Consider the following 20,468-nt stretch of genomic DNA (forward strand, 5'->3'; position numbering starts at 1 on the left):
AAGTGCGATATCTCCGCTAGAAACCAAGTATGTTGACAGACTTACAGGCGTTGCAAAATGCTTTCAAATCCAGTACAGAGGTGTCGGCAGCGCTGCAATAGTGCATGGTCGAACAGCTCAAATGAATTGCGAAGCTGAGCTAGCGTTTTGTGCAGCTCTACAAAATTGAAAAGGTTCCCGAAATTTTCAAGCAATAATAATAATAATAATAATAATAATAATTGGTTTCGGGGGAAAGGAAATGGCGCAGTATCTGTCTCATATATCGTTGGACACCTGAACCGCGCCGTAAGGGAAGGGTAAAGGAGGGAGTGAAAGAAGAAAGGAAGAAAGGGGCGCCGTAGTGGAGGGCTCCGGAATAATTTCGACCACCTGGGGATCTTTAACGTGCACTGACATCGCACAACACACGGGCGCCTTAGCGTTTTTCCTCCATGAAAACGCAGCCGCCGCGGTCGGGTTCGAACCCGGGAACTCCGGATCAGTAGTCGAGCGCCCTAACCACTGAGCCACCGCGGCGGGGCGAAATTTTCAAGCCAGGTGTGCATTATCATTAGAAGCTTGGCGTTTTTCGATCAGTGCTAATTACGAGATACGTGCGCTCACATTCCAGGAATGAAGCTGATATCCGGCGGTGTGCTTTCTGTCTATTGATTTCTATCTGTCATTTTCTGTAAAGTAGATAGCTTCGCCTATATTTTAAATAAATATCAGTTGTAAATGAGAGCTGTGCCTGCAGCAATTGTTTCTTTATGTAATTTTTTATTGAAAAGTATTTGGTCGCACGGCCGCATTAGCGACAAAGTGTACAAATCCAAACCTAGGTCACAACGTACAAAGATATATGTATGCTTTTAATTGATATGCGCGAATATGGATTAGTAAACAAATAATGTCTAGTATCAAAAAAATAAAATCACAAGATAAAAAACCAGCGCGAGATCTCCTTTCGACGTGACGGCTATGTCTCCAGAAGCACAGCAGATTCCTGCAAAAAAGGAAGCGAAGTGTTTTTGAATGATTTCCTCTTAAGTTAATCAGTTTAGGAATGGCGAACAAATAAGCGCGTGTTATGACTACAGGGCAGCTAAGCTTGCGATGGACGGACGCCATGGGAGCCTAAAAATCTCGTCTCATTAACGTGCATTTCTGAGGAAGCTATAGAAAGTCCCAACGTCAACCAATAACGAAGCAAGCTCACACACGTCCAAAATTCTCGAACAAAAATTTTAAAAATTTGAAAATTGTAAGACACTGTTATGGAAATATTGAAGGTAATGATCAGTTCTTCTGATATGTAGCAAAATCTTTCTTTTAAAGCGTTTCCATCGACCATATCCAACAGTTAAGGCTGCATAGAAAGCCAAGAACTCTTTTGACAATAGAAAAAACATAAATAGAAAAAAATACAGGACTGCCGTCGGGTGATCTGCGGATATATTGATTCTTATAGTGAAATCGTACATTATAAGAGTTCATAAACGTTTTTCCGCTCAACATTGCTTTTGTCTAGAATTGTTGGGTATGTTTGTGGCTATTGTGTTTGGCCTGTTCATATGGGGGAGGAAGTTCTTGAACTCGCTCCCAGGGATAATTGATGCTAAACCTGATTCTCACAAAGCTGAACTGCTTTGGCTATCAGAATATAGACAACGTCAGGGGTCTCTGGTGTTCATGGCGGAAGCGGCCGTTTTCTGACCCAACAAGCAACGAAGCTCTGACTAAAATCAGATCATGACTGGCGGCTATAATCGGTAGGTTAGAAGGTGGCAGAGCCGCCCATTAGCTTGACACTTAGGTATTGGAAGTTGTTGGCAGCTTTCATTTGTTCCTTATTATCCATGTTTCGAGCATCCCTGGGCAGTAAGTGCGATTACTGACATAAGAGGCATCTACGTGTTATGGACAAATCCGAGTGCATAATTTCCATACAACAAGGGTTCTATGGGGAACTTCGCAGGCTCGCAGTGTTCCAGTAAAAACATCGCCGCGAGATCTGGTAAGCTGAACCGGGCTGGTTGAGGCTTTGCTTTTAACTAACGAAGGCATGTGGCTTCCACATTGTGCAGTCGGTTACGAAGAGACTATGCAGCCCCAACATGGCCGTATCGTCACTGGCCACTTATAAATGCTGGATTTTTTTTATTATTACTTACGTTGAGTGTATCAGGTGAAGGGGGTGTGGCTGCGGACAAAAATAGTGTAAAGATGAGCGCCTAATGCAGGTTTAAACTAGAATAATAACAATACGTTTCGCAAAGTTTGAGGGCCTTATGAACTTACGAGGAATATCTGCTGAGCTTATGTCTGGAAGAAAGAGATTTATGTACTCCTCTTTATTAAAAGGGAATAATGTATTAGGACCCGCTAAGCCTACACTTGTTTACTTGAAAGGGTACTGCAACGTAATAGAGCACAATACGCTTTTTTGAAGCCTCCCTATACATAAGCCCAAGCATAACGAGACACAGACACAATGATGAGTCCGTGTTGCCCCAGAAGTTTAATTATTCGGCAAACTCCCAAACCCTGTGCCCCGAATAAGTATTCATGCTCTCATTTCTCATACATTTTATTTGCATGGTGAGTCTTTGAATATCTGTGCTCTTCCGTTCGATACTATGCGAGGGCTGATTATTATTATTTTTTTTTTGTCACAAGCATTGCAACCGGACAGAGACAAAAAAACTGGTAAAAAAACCCTCATAGACATGAAAACTCTGTTCCGAACGCTGTTTCGTTTCGCCGAGGAGAAAGAACTTCACTGCAAGTATAGCGGTCCCTCCTGAGCCTCGGGATATGTCTTATCTAGCAGGAGGTTGCAAAAGAAGTTCCAGCTACACGGCATGCTTCCTATATGAACCCAAGAAGGAGTTCGGTAGCATGCGCTGGTTTCCTCTAGGGGCGGCCGGAGACAGGATGAGTGGGTTGCACTACTTGCCACATCCGGTATAGTGGAAGGAGCCGCGATATACAATGCCCGGCTTTTGATAATAAACTGCGCACTCTGCAGTGACTTTTTTTCTAGCCCGCGAGAACGTTCGCACGCCTGGTCAGATTACGAGTAGAGCGGGTTCGAGGCGGTGAATGTATGAGCTCTGCGATAATCAGTGCCAACGCATTGGCAGCAGCGGCATTGACCGCTGTGACTCAACCGGTTGCGAAATTTCCGTCCGCCGTTGTCTATTCTTGTGGTTGCCAACAGGCGCACCGCTTCGACGCGGTAAACACCGTAGAGCGCGCGACAGCACTAGCAGTGGAATCTATTAAAAGGCGCCCGTGCGCAGTGATGCCAGTGCACGTTAAAGATTCCAAGATGGTCGAAATCATTCAATGGTTAGGTTGCTCGGCTACTGATCCGGAGTTCCCGGGTTCGAACCCGACCGCGGCGGCTGCGTTTCGATGGAGGCAAAACGCTAAGGCGCCCGTGTGCTGTGCGATGTCAGTGCACGTTAAAGATCAACAGATGGTCGAAATTATTCCGGAGCCCTCCACTACGGCACCTCTTTTTGCCTTTCTTCTTTCACTCCTTCCTTTATCCCTTTGTTTACGGCGCGGTTCAGGTGTCCGCCGATATGTGAGACATACTGCGCCATTTCCTTTCCCCAAGAACCAATTTTCACTTTCATTCAAATTATTCCGGAGCTCTCCGCAACGGTACTTCTTTCTCTCTTTCTTCTTTCACTCCCTCTTTCCTCCCTTCCATAACGGCGCGGTTGAGATATCCACTGAGAAGTGAGTCAGTTACTGCGGCTTTCATTTCGTCAAAAAGGTTTTAATAATAATTGGTTTTGGGGGAAAGGAAATGGCGCAGTATCTGTCTCATATATCGTTGGACACCTGAACCGCGCCGTAAGGGAAGGGATAAAGGAGGAAGTGAAAGAAGAAAGGAAGAAGAGGTGCCGTAGTGGATGGCTCCGGAATAATTTCGACCACCTGGGGATCTTTAACGTGCACTGACATCGCACAGCACATGGGCGCCTTAGCGTCTTTCCTCCATAAAAACGCAGCCGCCGCGGTCGGGTTCGAACCCGGGAACTCCAGATCAGTAGTCGAGCGCCCTAACCACTGAGCCACCGCAGCGGGGCTCAAAAAGGTTTTGATTTTTTTTTTCTCTACAGAAGGAGCCGGATGCGCTTGTCTGTGCGGACTCTCTTAAGGGCGCAGTGTGCTAAGTTACTCGCTCAAAATGTAACCTACTTTTAACAAAACCAGCTAAACCTCGGTCTGGACTATCTCTCTAAAATACGGCCACGTATAAGGCTTGATTAGCGTGTTCGAATACTGGAATAGTTTGGTTTGGTTTGTGGGGTTTATGTCCCAAAGCGACTCAGGCTATGAGGGACGCCGTAGTAAACGGCTCTGGAAATTTCGAACACCTGAGGTTCTTTAGCGTACACTGGCATCGCACAAAACACGGGAGTCTAGAATTTCGCCTCCATCGAAATTCGACCGCCGCGGCCGGGATGGAACCCGCGTCTTTCGGGTCAGCAGCCGAGCACCATCACCACTGCGCCACCGCGGTGGGCAGTAATGGAATAGCATAGTACCTAATAGCGGAATATTCGAATGCGGATGCCACTATTTCATTTAAGCATGCGCAAGGCATGCGTGAAACTTTGCCGATGGCTGCCACAGAGCAGTGCTCCCGAGATTACTGGTCATGCGCTAAGTTTTTCTCTTAAAGGGACTCTGAAACAGGCTGCGAGGAGAGTACATAAACTCGTTGAGTCACTAAATTCTCTCGTCATGAACATCTGAGCCAAATAATGCACTTCTTTGGCAAGTACTTTCTGGCTAGTTTTTCATGCTCGCTCCCTCCCCCGTCACAAGCTGCTGCGTAATTGAGATTGCTATAGGTTAGATCCTTTCAGGCGCCACGAATGTGCCGCCATGGCCGCCCCCAGTTAGCAGCGCCCCTCCGACGGGTCAGGAAGCTCCGCCTCCCGGGGAATTCCCGCGCGCTTAGGCGGCGGGGCCGGCTGAGGAGCGCCGACCTTTGAGCGTGCAAAAATTGACGAGAGGAGGGCAGAGGGCGCGAATACGCTGAAATTCAGATTTCGACTACAGATAACCCAGCTCCTACAAAACGCATAAAAATATTTGTTGCAGGATACTTCTGAAGCTGCGTTTTTTAACATCACAGGAACACCGCATTTTTCTAGACATATTCAGAGCCCCTTTAGCAGTCTGCATATCTGTACAACAAACTATTTTGCGCACAGCAAACCCCGTATTTCGGCTTTTGATTCCTTGATTCCTCAGAACAAACTATGGATGCCAGATGGTAAAATTCCAACTTCCCTCACTCCTGAATAGATTAATTGTTCCAAATATTGTCACAGGAAACATTAGCTGCACTGACCTCCTCGACTACTTTATTTCTGAAGCCACATTTTCTAGTATTTATACTTTAAACGTTTTTTTTCATGTATTGGTTGTTCTTGTTATAATCTTTATAACAGCATTTTTGTTGCTTTTATTGATATTTCTTCCACCCATATTGATTTTCTACACATTGGTGATTGTGTATTTGTTCTCAGAAGCGCCGTCGCATACCACTGCCCACTTGCTGTACAGGGTGTGGGAACCCTGTCATGCGATGACCGCTTTTAAAGCGAAAGCTTTACTGGCCGCGAACTTGCGATTTAGCCCTGGCGGTGCTCCGAGGAGGCACATGACGTCACAACGTGCGCCTCGCCGCGGATGTTTCTCTCTCGCTCCCTAGTCACTACTGCGCATGCGCCACTAGTAGCACCGAGCCACAGGTGTTCCGCCGCTGCGCAGCACCGCGCCTTTCCTAAAAATCTAACTTTCATTTTCAGTTCTCTCTTCTTTTCCTCCCTCCTTTATCCTTTCCTTTATGGCGCTGTTCAGGTTTCCACCGGGATATGTTACTGTGCCATTTCCTTTCCTCAAAAACCAAACAAAACAAATGAACCGATGGCGTTCATAGAGCTCATTGGCGTTGCCAACTTTGCAAAGGCCGTTCATTTTCACGAAAGGAAAGGCGCACAACCGGCTCCGTGGGTCGGTAAAAACCTCAATCTCGCTTTCATGTACAGTACTCACGGATTGAAATAGGACATTCTGAGCGCAAGCCTTGCAGTGCCACGCAGGCATGTGGTAAACCACAGTCCGGCTCGTTGGCTACTGGAAGGAACAATTCTGCTTTGTAGATGTTCTCCCCCTCGCGCCATACCACAATGCACCACCTTGGTTCTATGAGCATCTACAGGTGGCGCTCCATGAAGCGACGGCCACGCGCTCCGAATGTCCTATTTCAATCCGTGAGTACTGTACATGGCGTTGGTGTCCAACTGCAAAAGCCTGCTTTGATTGCGTTCCGCACACTGGATAGGCAGCGCGCCCTCCCTGCCACCCTAGGAGGTGGCATGCAGTTAATGGTTGATCGTGAGAGATTGATCACCAAATGAACGCTGCGGCCTAGCTATTGCTGCAGTGCCGCATGTCAACCACAACGCTGTCAGCGCGCATGCATTCAGGCCACATCTCTCTCTCCCCACCGCCACATGTATCAAAGCACGAATGAGGCGTCCACATATCCAGGGAGCCATGGAGTTATGCGCCCTTCCTTTGCTCAAAGCCATCGCCGTCTAGAACATTGTCAACGCCAACGCCAATGAACACAGTGAACGCCGACATCTTTCGCTTTGGATGTCCTGGATTAGCAGCTAATTCACAATGATTTTTATTCCCATCCCCTTCAATACTGTATGGTGGTGGAAATAAATCATTATTGTTATTATTATTTTCTTGAGACTGCTTACGTATTGACAAAAAATAAAAACGGGGTGGTGGAGAGGGGACGGCAGAGTCCATAAAAATTAGGGGGACACTTAGGCACCGCCTGGGTATGACGCGACAGTGTTAATGGTTATTTTCTAGTTTATTTCTTAATTAGTACCTCCTTCTAATTGCACACATTCGCTAGAATGCCTTAGAACGCCTAGTAAACCACGTGATGCACCACAAGACACACAAGCTCTCTTTAACAATGTCGCACGAGCGTGTCTCAGTGGTGTAGATAATAATAATAATAATAATAATAATAATAATAATAATAATAATAATAATAATAATAATAATAATAATAATAATAATAATTGGTTTTTGGGGAAAGAAATGGCGCAGTATCTGTCTCATATATCGTTGGACACCTGAACCGCGCTATAAGGGAAGGGATAAAGGAGGGAGTGAAAGAAGAAAGGAAGAAGAGGCGCCGTAGTGGAGGGCTTCGGAATAATTTCGACCACCTGGGGATCTTTAACTTGCACTGACATCGCACAGCACACGGGCGCATAAGCGTTTTTTCTCCATAAAAACGCAGACGCCGCGGTCGGGTTCGAACCCGGGAACTCCGGATCAGTAGTCGAGCGCCCTAACCACTGAGCCACCGCGGCGGGGCGTAGTGGTGTAGAAGTTTTGATTTTCTCACGTGAGTGAAACACATGTCCGCTCTTGATGTTTGAGAGGGGAGCGCAGAACATACGTTTGTGATGTGTTGTAAACTGCCGAAACAGGCAATAGAGACAAAAAAAGTCTCAGTGGCGCAGGGTTAGCATATCTGATTCCAAACCAAAGGTTTACGCGTTTGATTTTCAACTGATTACCCAAATTTTCTTTTCAGCGTAATTTATATCACATCCTTAGATGTCACGTTCACATTTCGGTCCCAATGTGACTCGAGTTTTAATCATCTTCATTCCACAGCTCAATGTGTGACGTCACAACCGTCTCGACGGATCCTGGATAGCGTGACAACGTGCACGGATTTTCCTTCGAACGTCCGCTCTAACGCTGTCGCGTTGAATTTCGAACAATCTCGGACAAAAAAAATTGAATATTGGAAAAAGGTACGGCAAAATCTTTCTTTTAAAGTTTTCCCATAGCTCGCATCGAGCATTTAAGACTGCCATAAAAAACCAATGGGGAAGGCTTTTGAGGATAGCAAAAACGTTAATAGCAAAAAAAATATGCAAGCCTGCCGACGAGACATCTGCAGATACATTAATTGTTATAGTAATATCTTACAATATATGAAGAAACTGCGTTCATAAACTCTTTCCAGTTCAAAAATGCTTTCGTCAAGATTTCTTGGGTATGTGATTGGGGCCTGTCGATACTGATAGCTCAAAAAAAAATGGCCTGGCTTAGCTTATGGTTAAGCCTAGGATGCGAAGCATACGTCTCTTGGCAAGCCGTACTTCTCGTTCTTCTCCCGTTTCCGTGGCTCTTTGTAACTTGCGCTTTACGGTCTGGCGAGCCGCCCTTTCCCTGGCTGACATCTCGCTGCTCAACTGACTCAACGAGTGCGTCGCCTTTTATACAATTGCGTGACGTCAGTATCTCCTAGCGGTAGGAGCGGGAGTTAGGCCGCCGGCGGAGGCTGCGCGTCCGCAAGCGAGCGCACGAGTTGAGCCCCAGCTTTCACAGCTGTTGTGACGTCATATCACGTGGTGCGCCGATGTAGGTCAAGTGGTAGCTACGCGGCCGCGCGCGGCGCAGCAAGGAAGAGCTCGGTTGTGCGGCTAGTATGCTTCGCATAAAAGCAAGAAAAGCAACTATTAAACGAGACTGAACAGGCACGCGCACTCCATGGAAGCAAAGTACATGTATGAGCAATACGTGAGGGAGCGCTCAGTTTTCATCGAAGAGCCAGGTTTATTCTTACATCAGCATCGAACTTTACAAATGCGTGAGGGATCATGTGTCCTGAAGAATGCTGTAGAAAAGAAAACAGAATGAAAAAGAAAGCATGCCCCTCACGTTTACTTTGGCAGCAATCGCTGACAAGCAGGCTAACAAGCTGGCTCTTTCTATGTACCGTATTCAGTTGCGCGTTGGAAGCGCACGTATAATGAAAGCATCCCCTACTTCGACTGTCCAAAGGTAGTTTTTTTTTGCCTTTTGTGTAACAAACGTGCCCCTATCTTCTGGCGTGCAGTTTGCTTGTGATGACAGTGAACGCTAAAGCAGCTGGGTGCCTTTTAAAAAAAAAATAAGTGCCCCGCCGCGGTGGCTCAGTGGTTAGGGCGCTCGACTACTGATCCGGAGTTCCCGGGTTCGAACCCGACCGCGGCGGCTGCGTTTTTATGGAGAAAAAACGCTAAGGCGCCCGTGTGCTGTGCGATGTCAGTGCACGTTAAAGATCCCCATGTGGTCGAAATTATTCCGGAGCCCTCCACTACGGGACCTCATTCTTCCTCTCTTCTTTCACTCCCTCCTTTATCCCTTCCCTTACGGCGCGGTTCAGGTGTCCAACGATATATGAGACAGATACTGTGCCATTTCCTTTCCCCCCAAAAAAAACAATTATTAACCGATTAAAAAAATAAGCAATACTAAGCGTCGTCGGTGGAATGGCAATACTACTATATTTCATCATACGAAACAAAACAAATAAGATTGGTCCGCCAGTTAGCCTAGAACCAACAGAAACCACGCCTATTCATGAAGGATTTTCCCGTTTCGTTTACCATATTAATGATTGTAGCATCTTGTTGCGCTTGGGCTTCGCGTTCAATGTTGCGTGTTAATAATAATAATAATAATAATAATAATAATAATAATAATAATAATAATAATAATAATAATAATAATAATAATAATAATAATAATAATAATAATAATAATAATAATAATAATAATAATAATAATTTTTTTGGGGGGGAAGGAAATGGTGCAGTATCTGTCTCATATATCGTTGGACACCTGAACCGCGCCGTAAGGGAAGGGATAAAGGAGGGAGTGAAAGAAGAAAGGACGAAAGAGGTGCCGTAGTGGAGGACTCCGGAATAATTTCGACCACCTGGGGATCTTTAACGTGCGCTGACATCGCACAGCACAAGGGCGCCTTAGCTTGCGAGTTGTGCCGGAGCGAATTTTAGTTGTGCTTTCTTGGATAGCATTACGGACCGCTGCGGGAGTTATACATGCGGGTTTAAGATAAAGGGTTTTGTCGGTATTCTTGGTCACGGAAACCGTCCTGAAACGAGCATTTTTTAAAAAAAATTAGAACGTAGGTTGTGCAGGGTGAAATACTTAGTCGACCAGACTAATTTCTGTCCCATTTTTACCGATTCACGATTTTTCCGAATGTTATATTCCGCGCAATGAACGGTTCCTCAAAATTTTCAGAGAACATTTAGGAACAAAAAAATTGCGCCCATTAGGCGAGTAAATGGGGTAGCTTCGACCTGTGCCAACAGCTGCACGCCGTCAACTCTCTTTTAAAGCTTTGATTTCTCGTACCGCTCAGCATGCTTCCTTAGCTCTGCCTCGTACTTACGCAGTCTTCACATTCGTCCACTTTGCTTTTATGCCGGTGGTCTAGCCCGCCATGATGGCACAACCAGCACATGCCCGCATGGACCCGTAACTGAGCGAAGTGCGCGTCTTGCCTGCTGCGCTTTTCTGTGGTTTCCTTAGAGAAGATGTCAAAGCCTCATTCCGAAGATGCATCGCTGAACTGAGCGTGCCGTTTGGTCGGTGCTGCTATGTGTGCTGAAGAGTTTTACGGACGCGCTGACGACGTTGCAAGACAGCACTTCAATATGGGAGCACATCCATGTGTGCAGCGCCATTCCGAATTCTCCGTAGCGTTCCTAGTGCTGTTCGAACGTCTTCTGACAGTTCTGCTGTATAAGAACTATATCTGACGCTCCTGGTGCGTCAGGATATGGTGCTGTGCGCTTTAGTCAGCGACAGAAACGCCCGGAGCGCGTCAAGATTAGCGCACGTCCGGGCTATTGTTTCGGAAAGCTGTGTAAAACGCTGCGTGCACACATCTTATCCATTAAAGCAGTCCGTTCCTATAGCAGTGATCCTCGCGCTTGAGATGAGGGTCGAACGTTCCGATCGCCGCACCTGGGATACGACGGGCACCGCATAGCGGAGGGGTTCGGATTAACTTCCGACCTTCTGGAGTTCTTTAACGTGCACTGACATCTCACTGCACACGGGCGTTTTGGTCTTTTGCCCACTTCGAAATGGAGCCGCTGCGACTGGGAGACGGTCCCGCTATCTCGCGCTTCGCAGCAGAGAGCCTTAGCCACCGTGTCGCCGCGCTATACGACGGCCGGATGAACAACGCACCTGAGCGCATGTAGTGGTAGGCCACGGTTCCCAGCACGAAGCCCAGGATGACCGAAATGATGATTAGGAAGCAGGTGAACTCGTGCTGCATGTCTGGAGCCGTCAACAGGGACTCGGAGAAACGCCTGCGTGGGTTGAGTTTATAAAATACGTGCAGATTATCCGTCGCACGGACGCCGCTCCAAAGATGGGAGCCTTCACGGTTTATGGTTTATTGGGGTTTTACCGTCCCGAAGGCTGTGAGGGATACCGTAGTGAGGGGCCCCGGAAATGGGGCCCGAGAAATTTCGACCACCTGGGGTTTTTTAACATGCACTGATATCGCACAGTACACGGGCATCTAGAATTTCACCTCCATCGAAATTCGACCGTCGCGGCCGGAATCGAACCAGCGTCTTTAGGGTCAGCAGCCGAGCGCCAGAACCACTCAGCCACCGCGGCGGCCTCCATCACGGTTTCGATGCTTGTGCCAGCTATCGGTCACGTGCTCAAGCGGCACTTTTGTAATACGGTGTTGGAAACGGAGCAGCATTGAACACAGAAGGCGAGCGTTGTTTAAGATCCGGAGTTTCTCCAGCTTCGTCGCAGGTACAGTACTGAGTGTTGTAGTGTAATTTTGCTTTGCTTTTTCGTAGACACTGCAACGCCGCTACCTAACAAAGCAAACCAGGCATAGTTTAACGCTTAGTTTCAAACTATCGTAATTGTGCCTAGAGCCGCCTTTTGTTTGAAGCCATCATAATCATCATCATTATACTGCTAAAGGTCCAAAAAGCAATTAAAGGGGGATATAACATACCAGAAATAAGCACTAACTACATTTTAGCACCACAGTATAACATACAATACACTTCCAATTTTCCGCTATATTTCCTCTTGTATCTTCCTTTCCTCACAAAAAACGATGTGGTGATTATATGGCGTCCCATTAAGGGGTATTCCCGTGACGTCACAGGTGCCATTTTGTTGTGCTAGCACGTAGCTTCAGCACTGCAGGTCGGAGCAGGAAGCAGTAATTCCTTTAGACACGCCTGCGGCCTTTCGCAGTCCTTCCTCCGTAGGCAACAAAATGGCGGCCGCTGTGATGTCGGCATGTACTTCATATACGGGAGGGACTCAAGTCAGTGAACGGAAGATTATTGCGCCATTTGCTTGTAAGAACACTGCGGCAATCGCAATTTCTAAGTGAATGAATGAAGAGAGCAGTCCAATGACACTGTGAAAAATTAGTCATTTGTATTTCATGCGAAAACCGGAATGAACGCAGATTCAATACGTAAACTGCCATCGTGAAAAACTTTCGTGACTTCTTTTGGCAATGTGGTTACCCGAGCGCTCCACACTCTCCAGGTCTCATTAACCACGCCCACCTTTCGACCACGCCGCAGACGACGGCATATGTGGGTGGGCCGTAGAGTTCAGTTCGCGGAAGCATACGCTACAGTCCCAACATAAGAGAAGTGATGTGCGTGATGAAATTGCTTACTTACACCTGCTTAAGTCCATCTGCGGAGAAAAAAACAGCAAAAACATCATAAACAAAGTGTAAAAAAGAGTCATCAGCGCAGCCTGAGCCCATTCTAGGTGGAACAGCGCAAAGCTTGTTCTTCACTCTGAAGTTCAAAACAATTTATCGGAGGACAGATTTAGAAATGGTATGCTATGGCATGGGATGGTTTGGCACGGTGTGGCATGATGTGGCATGTCATAACAGGGCATGGTACGGTATGTTATAGATTAGGTATGGCACGGTACGGTATGACATCTTGTGTTATGGTTTATGGTATAGTATGGAATGGTGTGGTGATGTATGGTATGATATGGAATGGTGTGGTATGGTATGGTTATGGCACGGTTATGGAATGGTATGACATGGCATGGAATGGCGTGACATGGTGTGTCATGGCATGTAACGATATATGGGTTTAACGTGTTGAAGCTGTACGTGGGCTATGAGAGACGTCGTAGGTGAAGGCTCCGAATGAATATCGGCCACCCTAGGTACTCTATAGCGTGACCTAACATAGCGAAAGAAAGGCCGCCTTTGCATTTCGCCTCCACTAACATGCAGCCGCCGCTGCCCTGATTCGACTGCCATGGGCGGCGGCCTTCAGCAAAGCCTAGTGTCCATTCAAAAACTGTGTAAGCATGATGTCTTCGTGGCATTCCTCCTCGAGAAGAAAAAAAAGCAACAAACAGCGATGATGAGAGCTTTATATATTCGCATACAAGACACAGTGGAATGCAGTGGCTCCGACGTTCAAGGCAGCTGTTAGCGAATAACTCCTTGCCATGGACTCGAAAGAAAAATTACCCAGGACACTTAAGAACACTCAAGTGTTGTGAATGCATGCAGCAGGGTGTACGGATGCGGCGATGGAGTGCTACTTTGCTGCGATGGCCAACGAAGGTGATTTGTTGGCACTGCCCGAATGGAAGTTGATGAAGACGATGGTACCCAAGCCTATCGCGAGAGACTGGCAGTTTAGCTCGTGGGGTGTTGTGCTGCGGTGACGGCGCACTACTCTAATTCAATGGCCAGCGAAGATCGTGTGTTCGTGCCGCCCGAATGGAAGTTGATGAAGACGACGAAAACTGAACCCAGCGCAAAAGACTGGCAGTTTAACGCGTGGGGCGTTGAACTGCGGTAAAATGAAGTGGCCAGAGAAGCTGGTCTGTTCTCGCTGACGAAGGAATTTTATTCTCTTTTCTTTCCTGAAGATGTGGGCACTGAAGATGACGTCAGGAGGTCACCTGGAATTTGTGTCCCTTTCTCGCGGACGGAAAGCCAGATTTTACGACTGATGAGTCGCTCTCGCATTAATGACCGGCCAAAGTTCGGGCAGGGCTATCTCCACCTCGCCCCCATTTGGCACCGTCACTGGGACTCAGCCTTGGTCAGCGGGCGTACACGAACTGTCAAGCGGCGAACGCTCTTCGAGCCCAATACCATCGGTGCTTAAATTTATGTGACGGCCACACGTGCAGCGCGATGGCCATCGGTATAAAGCGCTGTCAAACTCGGTCTTTGAAAAGCCGGCGTTCATTACGCACTCTAGTTTGATTTCGGATGTGTTCTTCACCACTCCGAGAACGTTCAAATTACAACGAATTTTCTGCGAGAAATTGCGATTTAACCCATCGATACCCAAACATTTACCTTGTTGTTCAGGGAGCTGGAAACATATGCAATAATTTACAGCGAATTAAGAAACACAAATATGATGTCAGCTACAAAAAACGAAATTTGCAAATGAGGAGTTCCTCCTTATTCCCATTAATATCTCGTTCAGAAGTAATTGCTAGGTTTTCTAGATGCGCTATGCAGCTTCTTTATCCTCTGCTGAAGTAATCTAAATGAGTGATTTGTGGCTGTGCAATGCCCTGCTCTCATGATAGCAGTGCGACGGCTGGCTTCGTTCAGTGCGTCTTTTTAACAAAACAAGTGAGGGCAGCCGTTGGTTTTTTAATATTGTGAAGGTCAAAAGGCCTTGTCTTACAACAGGTGACAATAGAATGATTAAAGCTGGCGCAGTATGTGAGGTATTAAAGCGAAAATTTGGGCTAGTTGGAAATCATTCACAATAATATTTGCTAGCGCTTGTTTCGACACAAGGACAAAGTACCACATACACACATGACAGATACTAGAACCTCTGTAAAAATAAGGCGATTCTTGAGAATAAAAGAAAACGTCCTTGCACGCCACGTGGCTACTGCGATGTGGCTGATGATTATAGTCGAGAAATTAGAAGGTAGGACAGAATAAAAGACAGGGCCTATCGTACTAGAAATGACACATATTAAAGCGGAAATCTGGGCTAGTCGGAAATCATTCAAAATCGTATTTGCTAGCGCTTGTTTCGACACAAGGACAGACGCTAGCGTTTGTCCTGTGCGTATGTGTTACTCTGTCCTTGTGTCGAAACAAGCGCTAGCAAATATGATTGTGTAGCATATGAGCAAATAAATATATCAGCTGTCGCTCCTGAGGAACGCCGTACATTACAGGGCTAACTATTTCAACAGAATTGGCCGCCTGGTTGGATTTACCTTAAATGGGCATCGTTAAGGCGACACGAGTGACTGCTAGGTGCTTTCGGCATGCCCGCGGGAAAGAGAGAAAGAGAAGACATTTCTCGAAGGTGGGTGCGGTCGCGAGCGTGGTCCGACGCATTGTCCTGGCCTTCCTCTTTTGGTGACTTTGATGCGGCGAGCGGCGAGAGATTTGAACAATATGGAAGAATCAAGGAAGAAGCGAACTGCCGCAATAGTTATAGTCTTTCTCCCAGCACCACTGCACGCTTCCAGAGTGTTCGAGCGGAATATTATCCTGCGCGCACACAACAGAGGTGACTGACTCCTCCCTCGCCCCTAGTCTGGACGCGGTGGAGGCCGGCACGGGGAAGTCAGGTGCTTCTGCAATCGCGACGAACAGATGCGTGTGGTTATAAGAGGGTGTCATGTGCAACTATTGGGTTCTTCGCCAGGCTTCCAGTAGTGAAGTAGGCAACTCCGACTTATGGGAAGATGTGAGTTTAGCTTTGTTAGCTGCATGCTAAACGTCTCTAATCTGTGTGCGAACGTGTTGTTTGTACCGTCCATTAAGTCCGTATTAAGTTCAATTTCACCGGTTCCATGTGTGTCGCCCATCTATCATCCTCAAGTAGTGGCGTCGTCTGCAGGTCGTCTGCAGAATCAACTTAATTTCGGAAGAGAAGAATTTGTCTTTAGTGGCATCGTCTATGACCAACTAAAGCTGCATATAACGCAACGTTCTTGATCCAAGTAAAAACTTTTGCCGGGCTAGTTGGTGTTTCACTCTCATTTCATTTCATCTTATTACCTTAAAGGCCCCAAAAGAGGGGCGTTACATAAGGGGTGACCACAATTAAAAGCACAGATTCACAATAACAGGAAAGTTTTTACATTTTCAACGAAAAGACTTGGGCAAGTGATGGTGGCAACGTTGTTTGGAATGCCGTTCCAGTCTGCGGCTGCACGAGGAAAGAAGGAATTAGAAAAACTGACGGTGCGGTAAGAATCTTAGGTAAGAATCACGTACAACGGCATGTAATGGTATGGTGTGTTATGAGCGGATGAAATTCAGAAGTTAGCGCGGATACGGTAGCCACAGCCGGCAAAGGACCGGGTTAATTGGAGATACATGGGAGAGGCATTTTCCCAGCAGTGGGCGTAGTCAGGCTGATGATGATGATGATTGTATGGTATGGTATGGAAGTGGCTTGTCGTGGCATGGAATGCTGTGTGGGTTTAACGTGCTGAAACTGTCATAGACTATGAAGGACGCCGTAAGTGAGGGCTCCCCTGGTGTCTTCTTGTTACATCTGAACGTATTTACATTGCAATAATTTTGTCCACATTCCTGATCCAACTTGACTGGTTGGTCAGGCGGCTCTGTCTGACAACAGACTGCACACAGCATATAACATCAATGTAGCCGATAAAGGGTGCGGCAGATTACACAGGTGGTTGTTCTGTTTTTCTCAATGAAGGTGAAAGCGGAGGTTCCTTAAGTGAAAACTCACGAATATTCAGGCTTAAAAAGCTACCGCTTGCTAGCCCGGTGAGCCTATTAGAAAATGAACGACATAAGTAATTTTACTGATTGAACGACATAGGCAAGCAAGTAACGCTCATCAGTTTTCTCCTGCCGCATAGAATCAAAACTAATTACGCAGGAGACGTGTATACGATATCGTACTGTGCACGTGGCCAGAATTATTTCAGTTGCCGAGAGGACGCGAAAATGATCATTTCAAACAGCACTACGGTGCCGGCAATGGAAAAGGAAGCGTGAGTTACGAACGCTGATATTGCAACGACCACGCTTGTTTGTGAAATCTTGCGCTAAGTGTTAAGCGCTTCCTCTTAGCATAACCTAACGAGCAACGCTGCCAAGAACTGACTGCGTAAAAAGCACGCACCGAACTACGCACACATGCCTCATCACAGCTTTGCAGATTTATATCGCATTACAAAAAGACGTGCTCCTGGGACGGCTGCGGCCTAGGACATCGGATTCTTGAGTGAAACAGCATGCACTGAAAATAAATACAGGTGATCACTGCTGCGTGGGTATGACGTTGAGCTATAGAGCACGAGGCGCGGGATCGATTCCAGACCGCGGCGGCGGATTTTGATGCAGGCGAAGTATAAAGACGACCGCATGCTGTGCAATGCCGGGGAACATTTTAAATTAATCAAGAGCCCTCCACTACGACGCCAATGTCTCCTTGCCTGCTTTCATTCCGCCCTTCACACCTTCTATGAGGTATGGCTCAGGTGTCCATCGATATAGTGACATTAACTGCGCCTAATCCTTTCGTCATAAGCCTTTTGAATTTTTGCATTTTATTTTCTGAAAGCATTCTACGCCCGCAGCTGTTGCTTAGTGGTTAGTGTGCTCGGATACTGAACCGAAGTACATGGGCCCGAACCCGGCCGCGGGGGCCGCGGTTCGTGGAAGCTAAACGCATGGCGTGCCCGTGTGCTGTGCGGTGTGCTGCCATTGACAGGAAGTCACGTACGTGTGCCTAGAAAAGTTTTGAAACAAGGAATTAGCGAAAAAGCTTAAAAGACTGCCGGTCTAAACACGCAGCCACAAACAAAGTGTGCCCTGCACTAGTCTGGTCAATCTGCACAGTATCGGACAGCACCTCTAGTCAGCTAAAAACTATCTTTTTTTTTTGTGCCGTCCGTGTTCTCAGAACTTCCATGACAACCTCTACATTTTCAGCACCGTCAACATAGCGTTATAAGCGACAGAAGACGACGTGAATAACGCAGGTTGGAGCAACCTTACTATAGCCACTCGGCTGCGCGGCTTTGCGAGTACATGGAGTAGGAGTAGGGTCACGAGACGCGCAATCAGCTTCTTGCCAGCGCAGCGCCGCGGGGTGTTGAGAGTATATAGAAAAAAAAGGAGTATATGGAGCGCCAAAAGGCGTATGCCTTACCGTCTCCAGCGTCGCTGGGCTGCGGGATTGTTGGCCGGCGGACTTTGGGAAGGCCGCGCACCTGCTCTCCCACCAGGATGGGTGCGGGGCGCGGGGGTGACGGCGGGCCCTCGAAAATATCCATGGCGCTCTGGCGCAGCATCGACCGCGCCTTGCCCTTGGGCCACGGTGATTCCGACGGGAAGGCTGACCCGCGCCTTCTGTCGAGTGCCGGCGACCCGTCGCCTAAATCTAGACCGCGCATTCTTGCAGCCTGAACTGTTGAGGTCGTTCTTCTTCCCCTCGGAGCAGACGTGCGAGATGCACGGGCTCTTCTTCTTCTTCTCATTCTCCTTCTCCTTCTCAACGTGCAGAAAACCGAAGTAATGTTCAATAGTGTAGCAAGGGAGCAGCAGTTAATAATAATAATTGTTTTTTTTTTGGGAAAGGAAATGGCACAGTATCTGTCTCATATATCGTTGGACACCTGAACCGCGCCGTAAGGGAAGGGATAAAAGAGGGAGTGAAAGAAGAAAGGAAGAACGAGGTGCCGTAGAGGTGGGCAGGTTGAATCAATCGATCATTTTCTCCTCTCTTGCCGGTGATTCGCGGTTCAGAGAAAGCAATATCTGGAGGTTCCTCTTTCGAGACTAGGACTGCCTCTGTCTCTTACAGTTCTTCTATCGTTCGGTGCGAGCGCCAAGGGATTTCCGTTAAGCAGTGTATGCGGCTACCTTCACGATTACATAAGTGCAACTAATCGATTATCTTGTTAGCTATATACAAAATTCTTTCGCATGTCCAAAAAAGGCTAGATTGATTCTATTCCGGATGACTCATACCTCTTGATTTCATTTTATTTTTCCATTTTTTTTATCTTGATTCAGTCTTCTGACGTTTCCTTCCCCGCGCAAATGCTTCATTGGCATTCTACTCTATACCTTGGTCAATCCCCCCCACGAGGGTATGTGCCATATTCCTTGAGGAGGAGGAGAAGAAGAAGAAGAAGAAGAAGAAGAAGAAGAAGAAGAAGAAGAAGAAGAAGAAGAAGAAGAAGAAGAAGAAGAAGAAGAAGAAGAAGAAGAAGAAGAAGAAGAGGGCTCCGGAATAATTTTGACCACCTGGGGATCTTTAACGTGCACTGACATCGCACAGTACACGGGCGCCTTTGCGTTTCGCCTCTATCAAAACGCGGCAGCAATTAATAATAATTGGTTTTTGGGGAAAGAAAATGGCGCAGTATCCGTCTCATATATCTTTGGACACCTGAACCGCGCCGTAAGGGAAGGGATAAAGGAGGGAGTGAAAGAAGAAAGGAAGAAAGAGGTGCCGTATTGGAGGGCTCCGGAATAATTTCGACCACCTGGGGATCTTTAACGTGCACTGACATCGTACAGCACACGGGCGCCTTGGCGTTTTTCCTCCATAAAAATGCAGCCGCCGTGGTCGGGTTCGAACCCGGGAACTCCGGATCAGTAGTCGAGCGCCCTAACCACTGAGCCACCGCGGCGGGTGGATCGAACAAAGCACCTCCCGAATGCGAGGCGGATGCTCTACCACATGACCACCGCTTCGTACAACCAGTGCTTGAACCTCGAGAAATAAGCAAGAAAAGCACCTCAGACATGCGCCCTACTCTGGGCTCCGAATGAGGTCCACATGATGAAAAACCCCGCTGTAATGGTCCTCGCGATTCAGACCAGGTTCTTTCACATGGACACCAAGGGAACGCATTCGAGAGCACCCCTCTATCACACCAATCAAGGTAATGTTTTCATTGGCCACTGCCTGCTAAAATATCGCTTTTACATCCTTTCCTTGCTTTAGTCGGCTGAAAGGTGAACGCGACAATTCTGTAGTCGAAAACAATCTAAGAATGAATCTGCAAATGCCCTCAAACAAGGCCTTCCGGCCAATATCGCCGATAGATTCTAATGGCGTCGCCTCAAGTCACGCTAGGTCAATCCCCAATCACGCTAGCGTAACAGATGATTAACTGCGGATAAACCGCGAAGTCAAGAAAATCGGTCGATGCAATTGGTGTGGTGCCAAGGTTGCGCTGACGGCGTCGGGTCAGGAACGACACGGCCGAGAGCCGGAGGGTGCGAAGAAGACTTTACTGTTCATTTTACATGTTTATAACAGTAAAGTTCTGCACGTGAGAAAGGACGAGGAGTAAGAACTTAGTAGTACGCCACTGACACACACGCAGTCCGGCTCCTTAAATACAGTCCGAGATCCCTATGGGGGGAATCTCTGTACTTGATCAACGTTCAATCAAGGGGTCACTCAAGGTGACTTGGGGAGCCGCCCGCTGCAGGAGGCGGTACCGTTGCCTCCTCACAGGGGTTCCGGCTTCGAGGGCCGCACTTCCGATGGCGATGGTGATCC

General features: G+C 47.3%; 1 protein-coding gene across 1 annotated transcript; it reads right to left on the reverse strand.

The window, feature by feature from the left end:
• Positions 1–961: 961 nt before the first annotated feature.
• On the reverse strand, positions 962–18,365 carry LOC144129784 (uncharacterized). Its single transcript, XM_077663856.1, has 6 exons — positions 18,099–18,365; positions 12,609–12,624; positions 11,119–11,243; positions 2,284–2,307; positions 2,157–2,185; positions 962–988 (listed from the first exon to the last, which is right to left on the reverse strand). Exons 1-6 carry the CDS (start codon positions 18,340–18,342, stop codon positions 962–964), a joined length of 465 nt encoding a protein of 154 aa, XP_077519982.1. The 5' UTR covers positions 18,343–18,365.
• Positions 18,366–20,468: the final 2,103 nt, after the last annotated feature.

Source organism: Amblyomma americanum, chromosome 4 (assembly GCF_052857255.1).
Source record: "Amblyomma americanum isolate KBUSLIRL-KWMA chromosome 4, ASM5285725v1, whole genome shotgun sequence".
Lineage (NCBI taxonomy): Eukaryota > Metazoa > Arthropoda > Arachnida > Ixodida > Ixodidae > Amblyomma > Amblyomma americanum.

Excerpts from the sequence above, each read along its gene's own strand:
- LOC144129784 (XM_077663856.1), bottom strand. The coding sequence starts at position 18,342 with ATGCGCGGTCTAGATTTAGGCGACGGGTCGCCGGCACTCGACAGAAGG. Across the intron at positions 2,186-2,283 it reads AAGCTCAGCAGATATTCCTC|CCACACCCCCTTCACCTGAT; the intron begins GTAAGTTCATAA and ends TTTTGTCCGCAG. Across the intron at positions 989-2,156 it reads CTTCACCTGATACACTCAAC|GAATCTGCTGTGCTTCTGGA; the intron begins GTAAGTAATAAT and ends CCTTTTTTGCAG.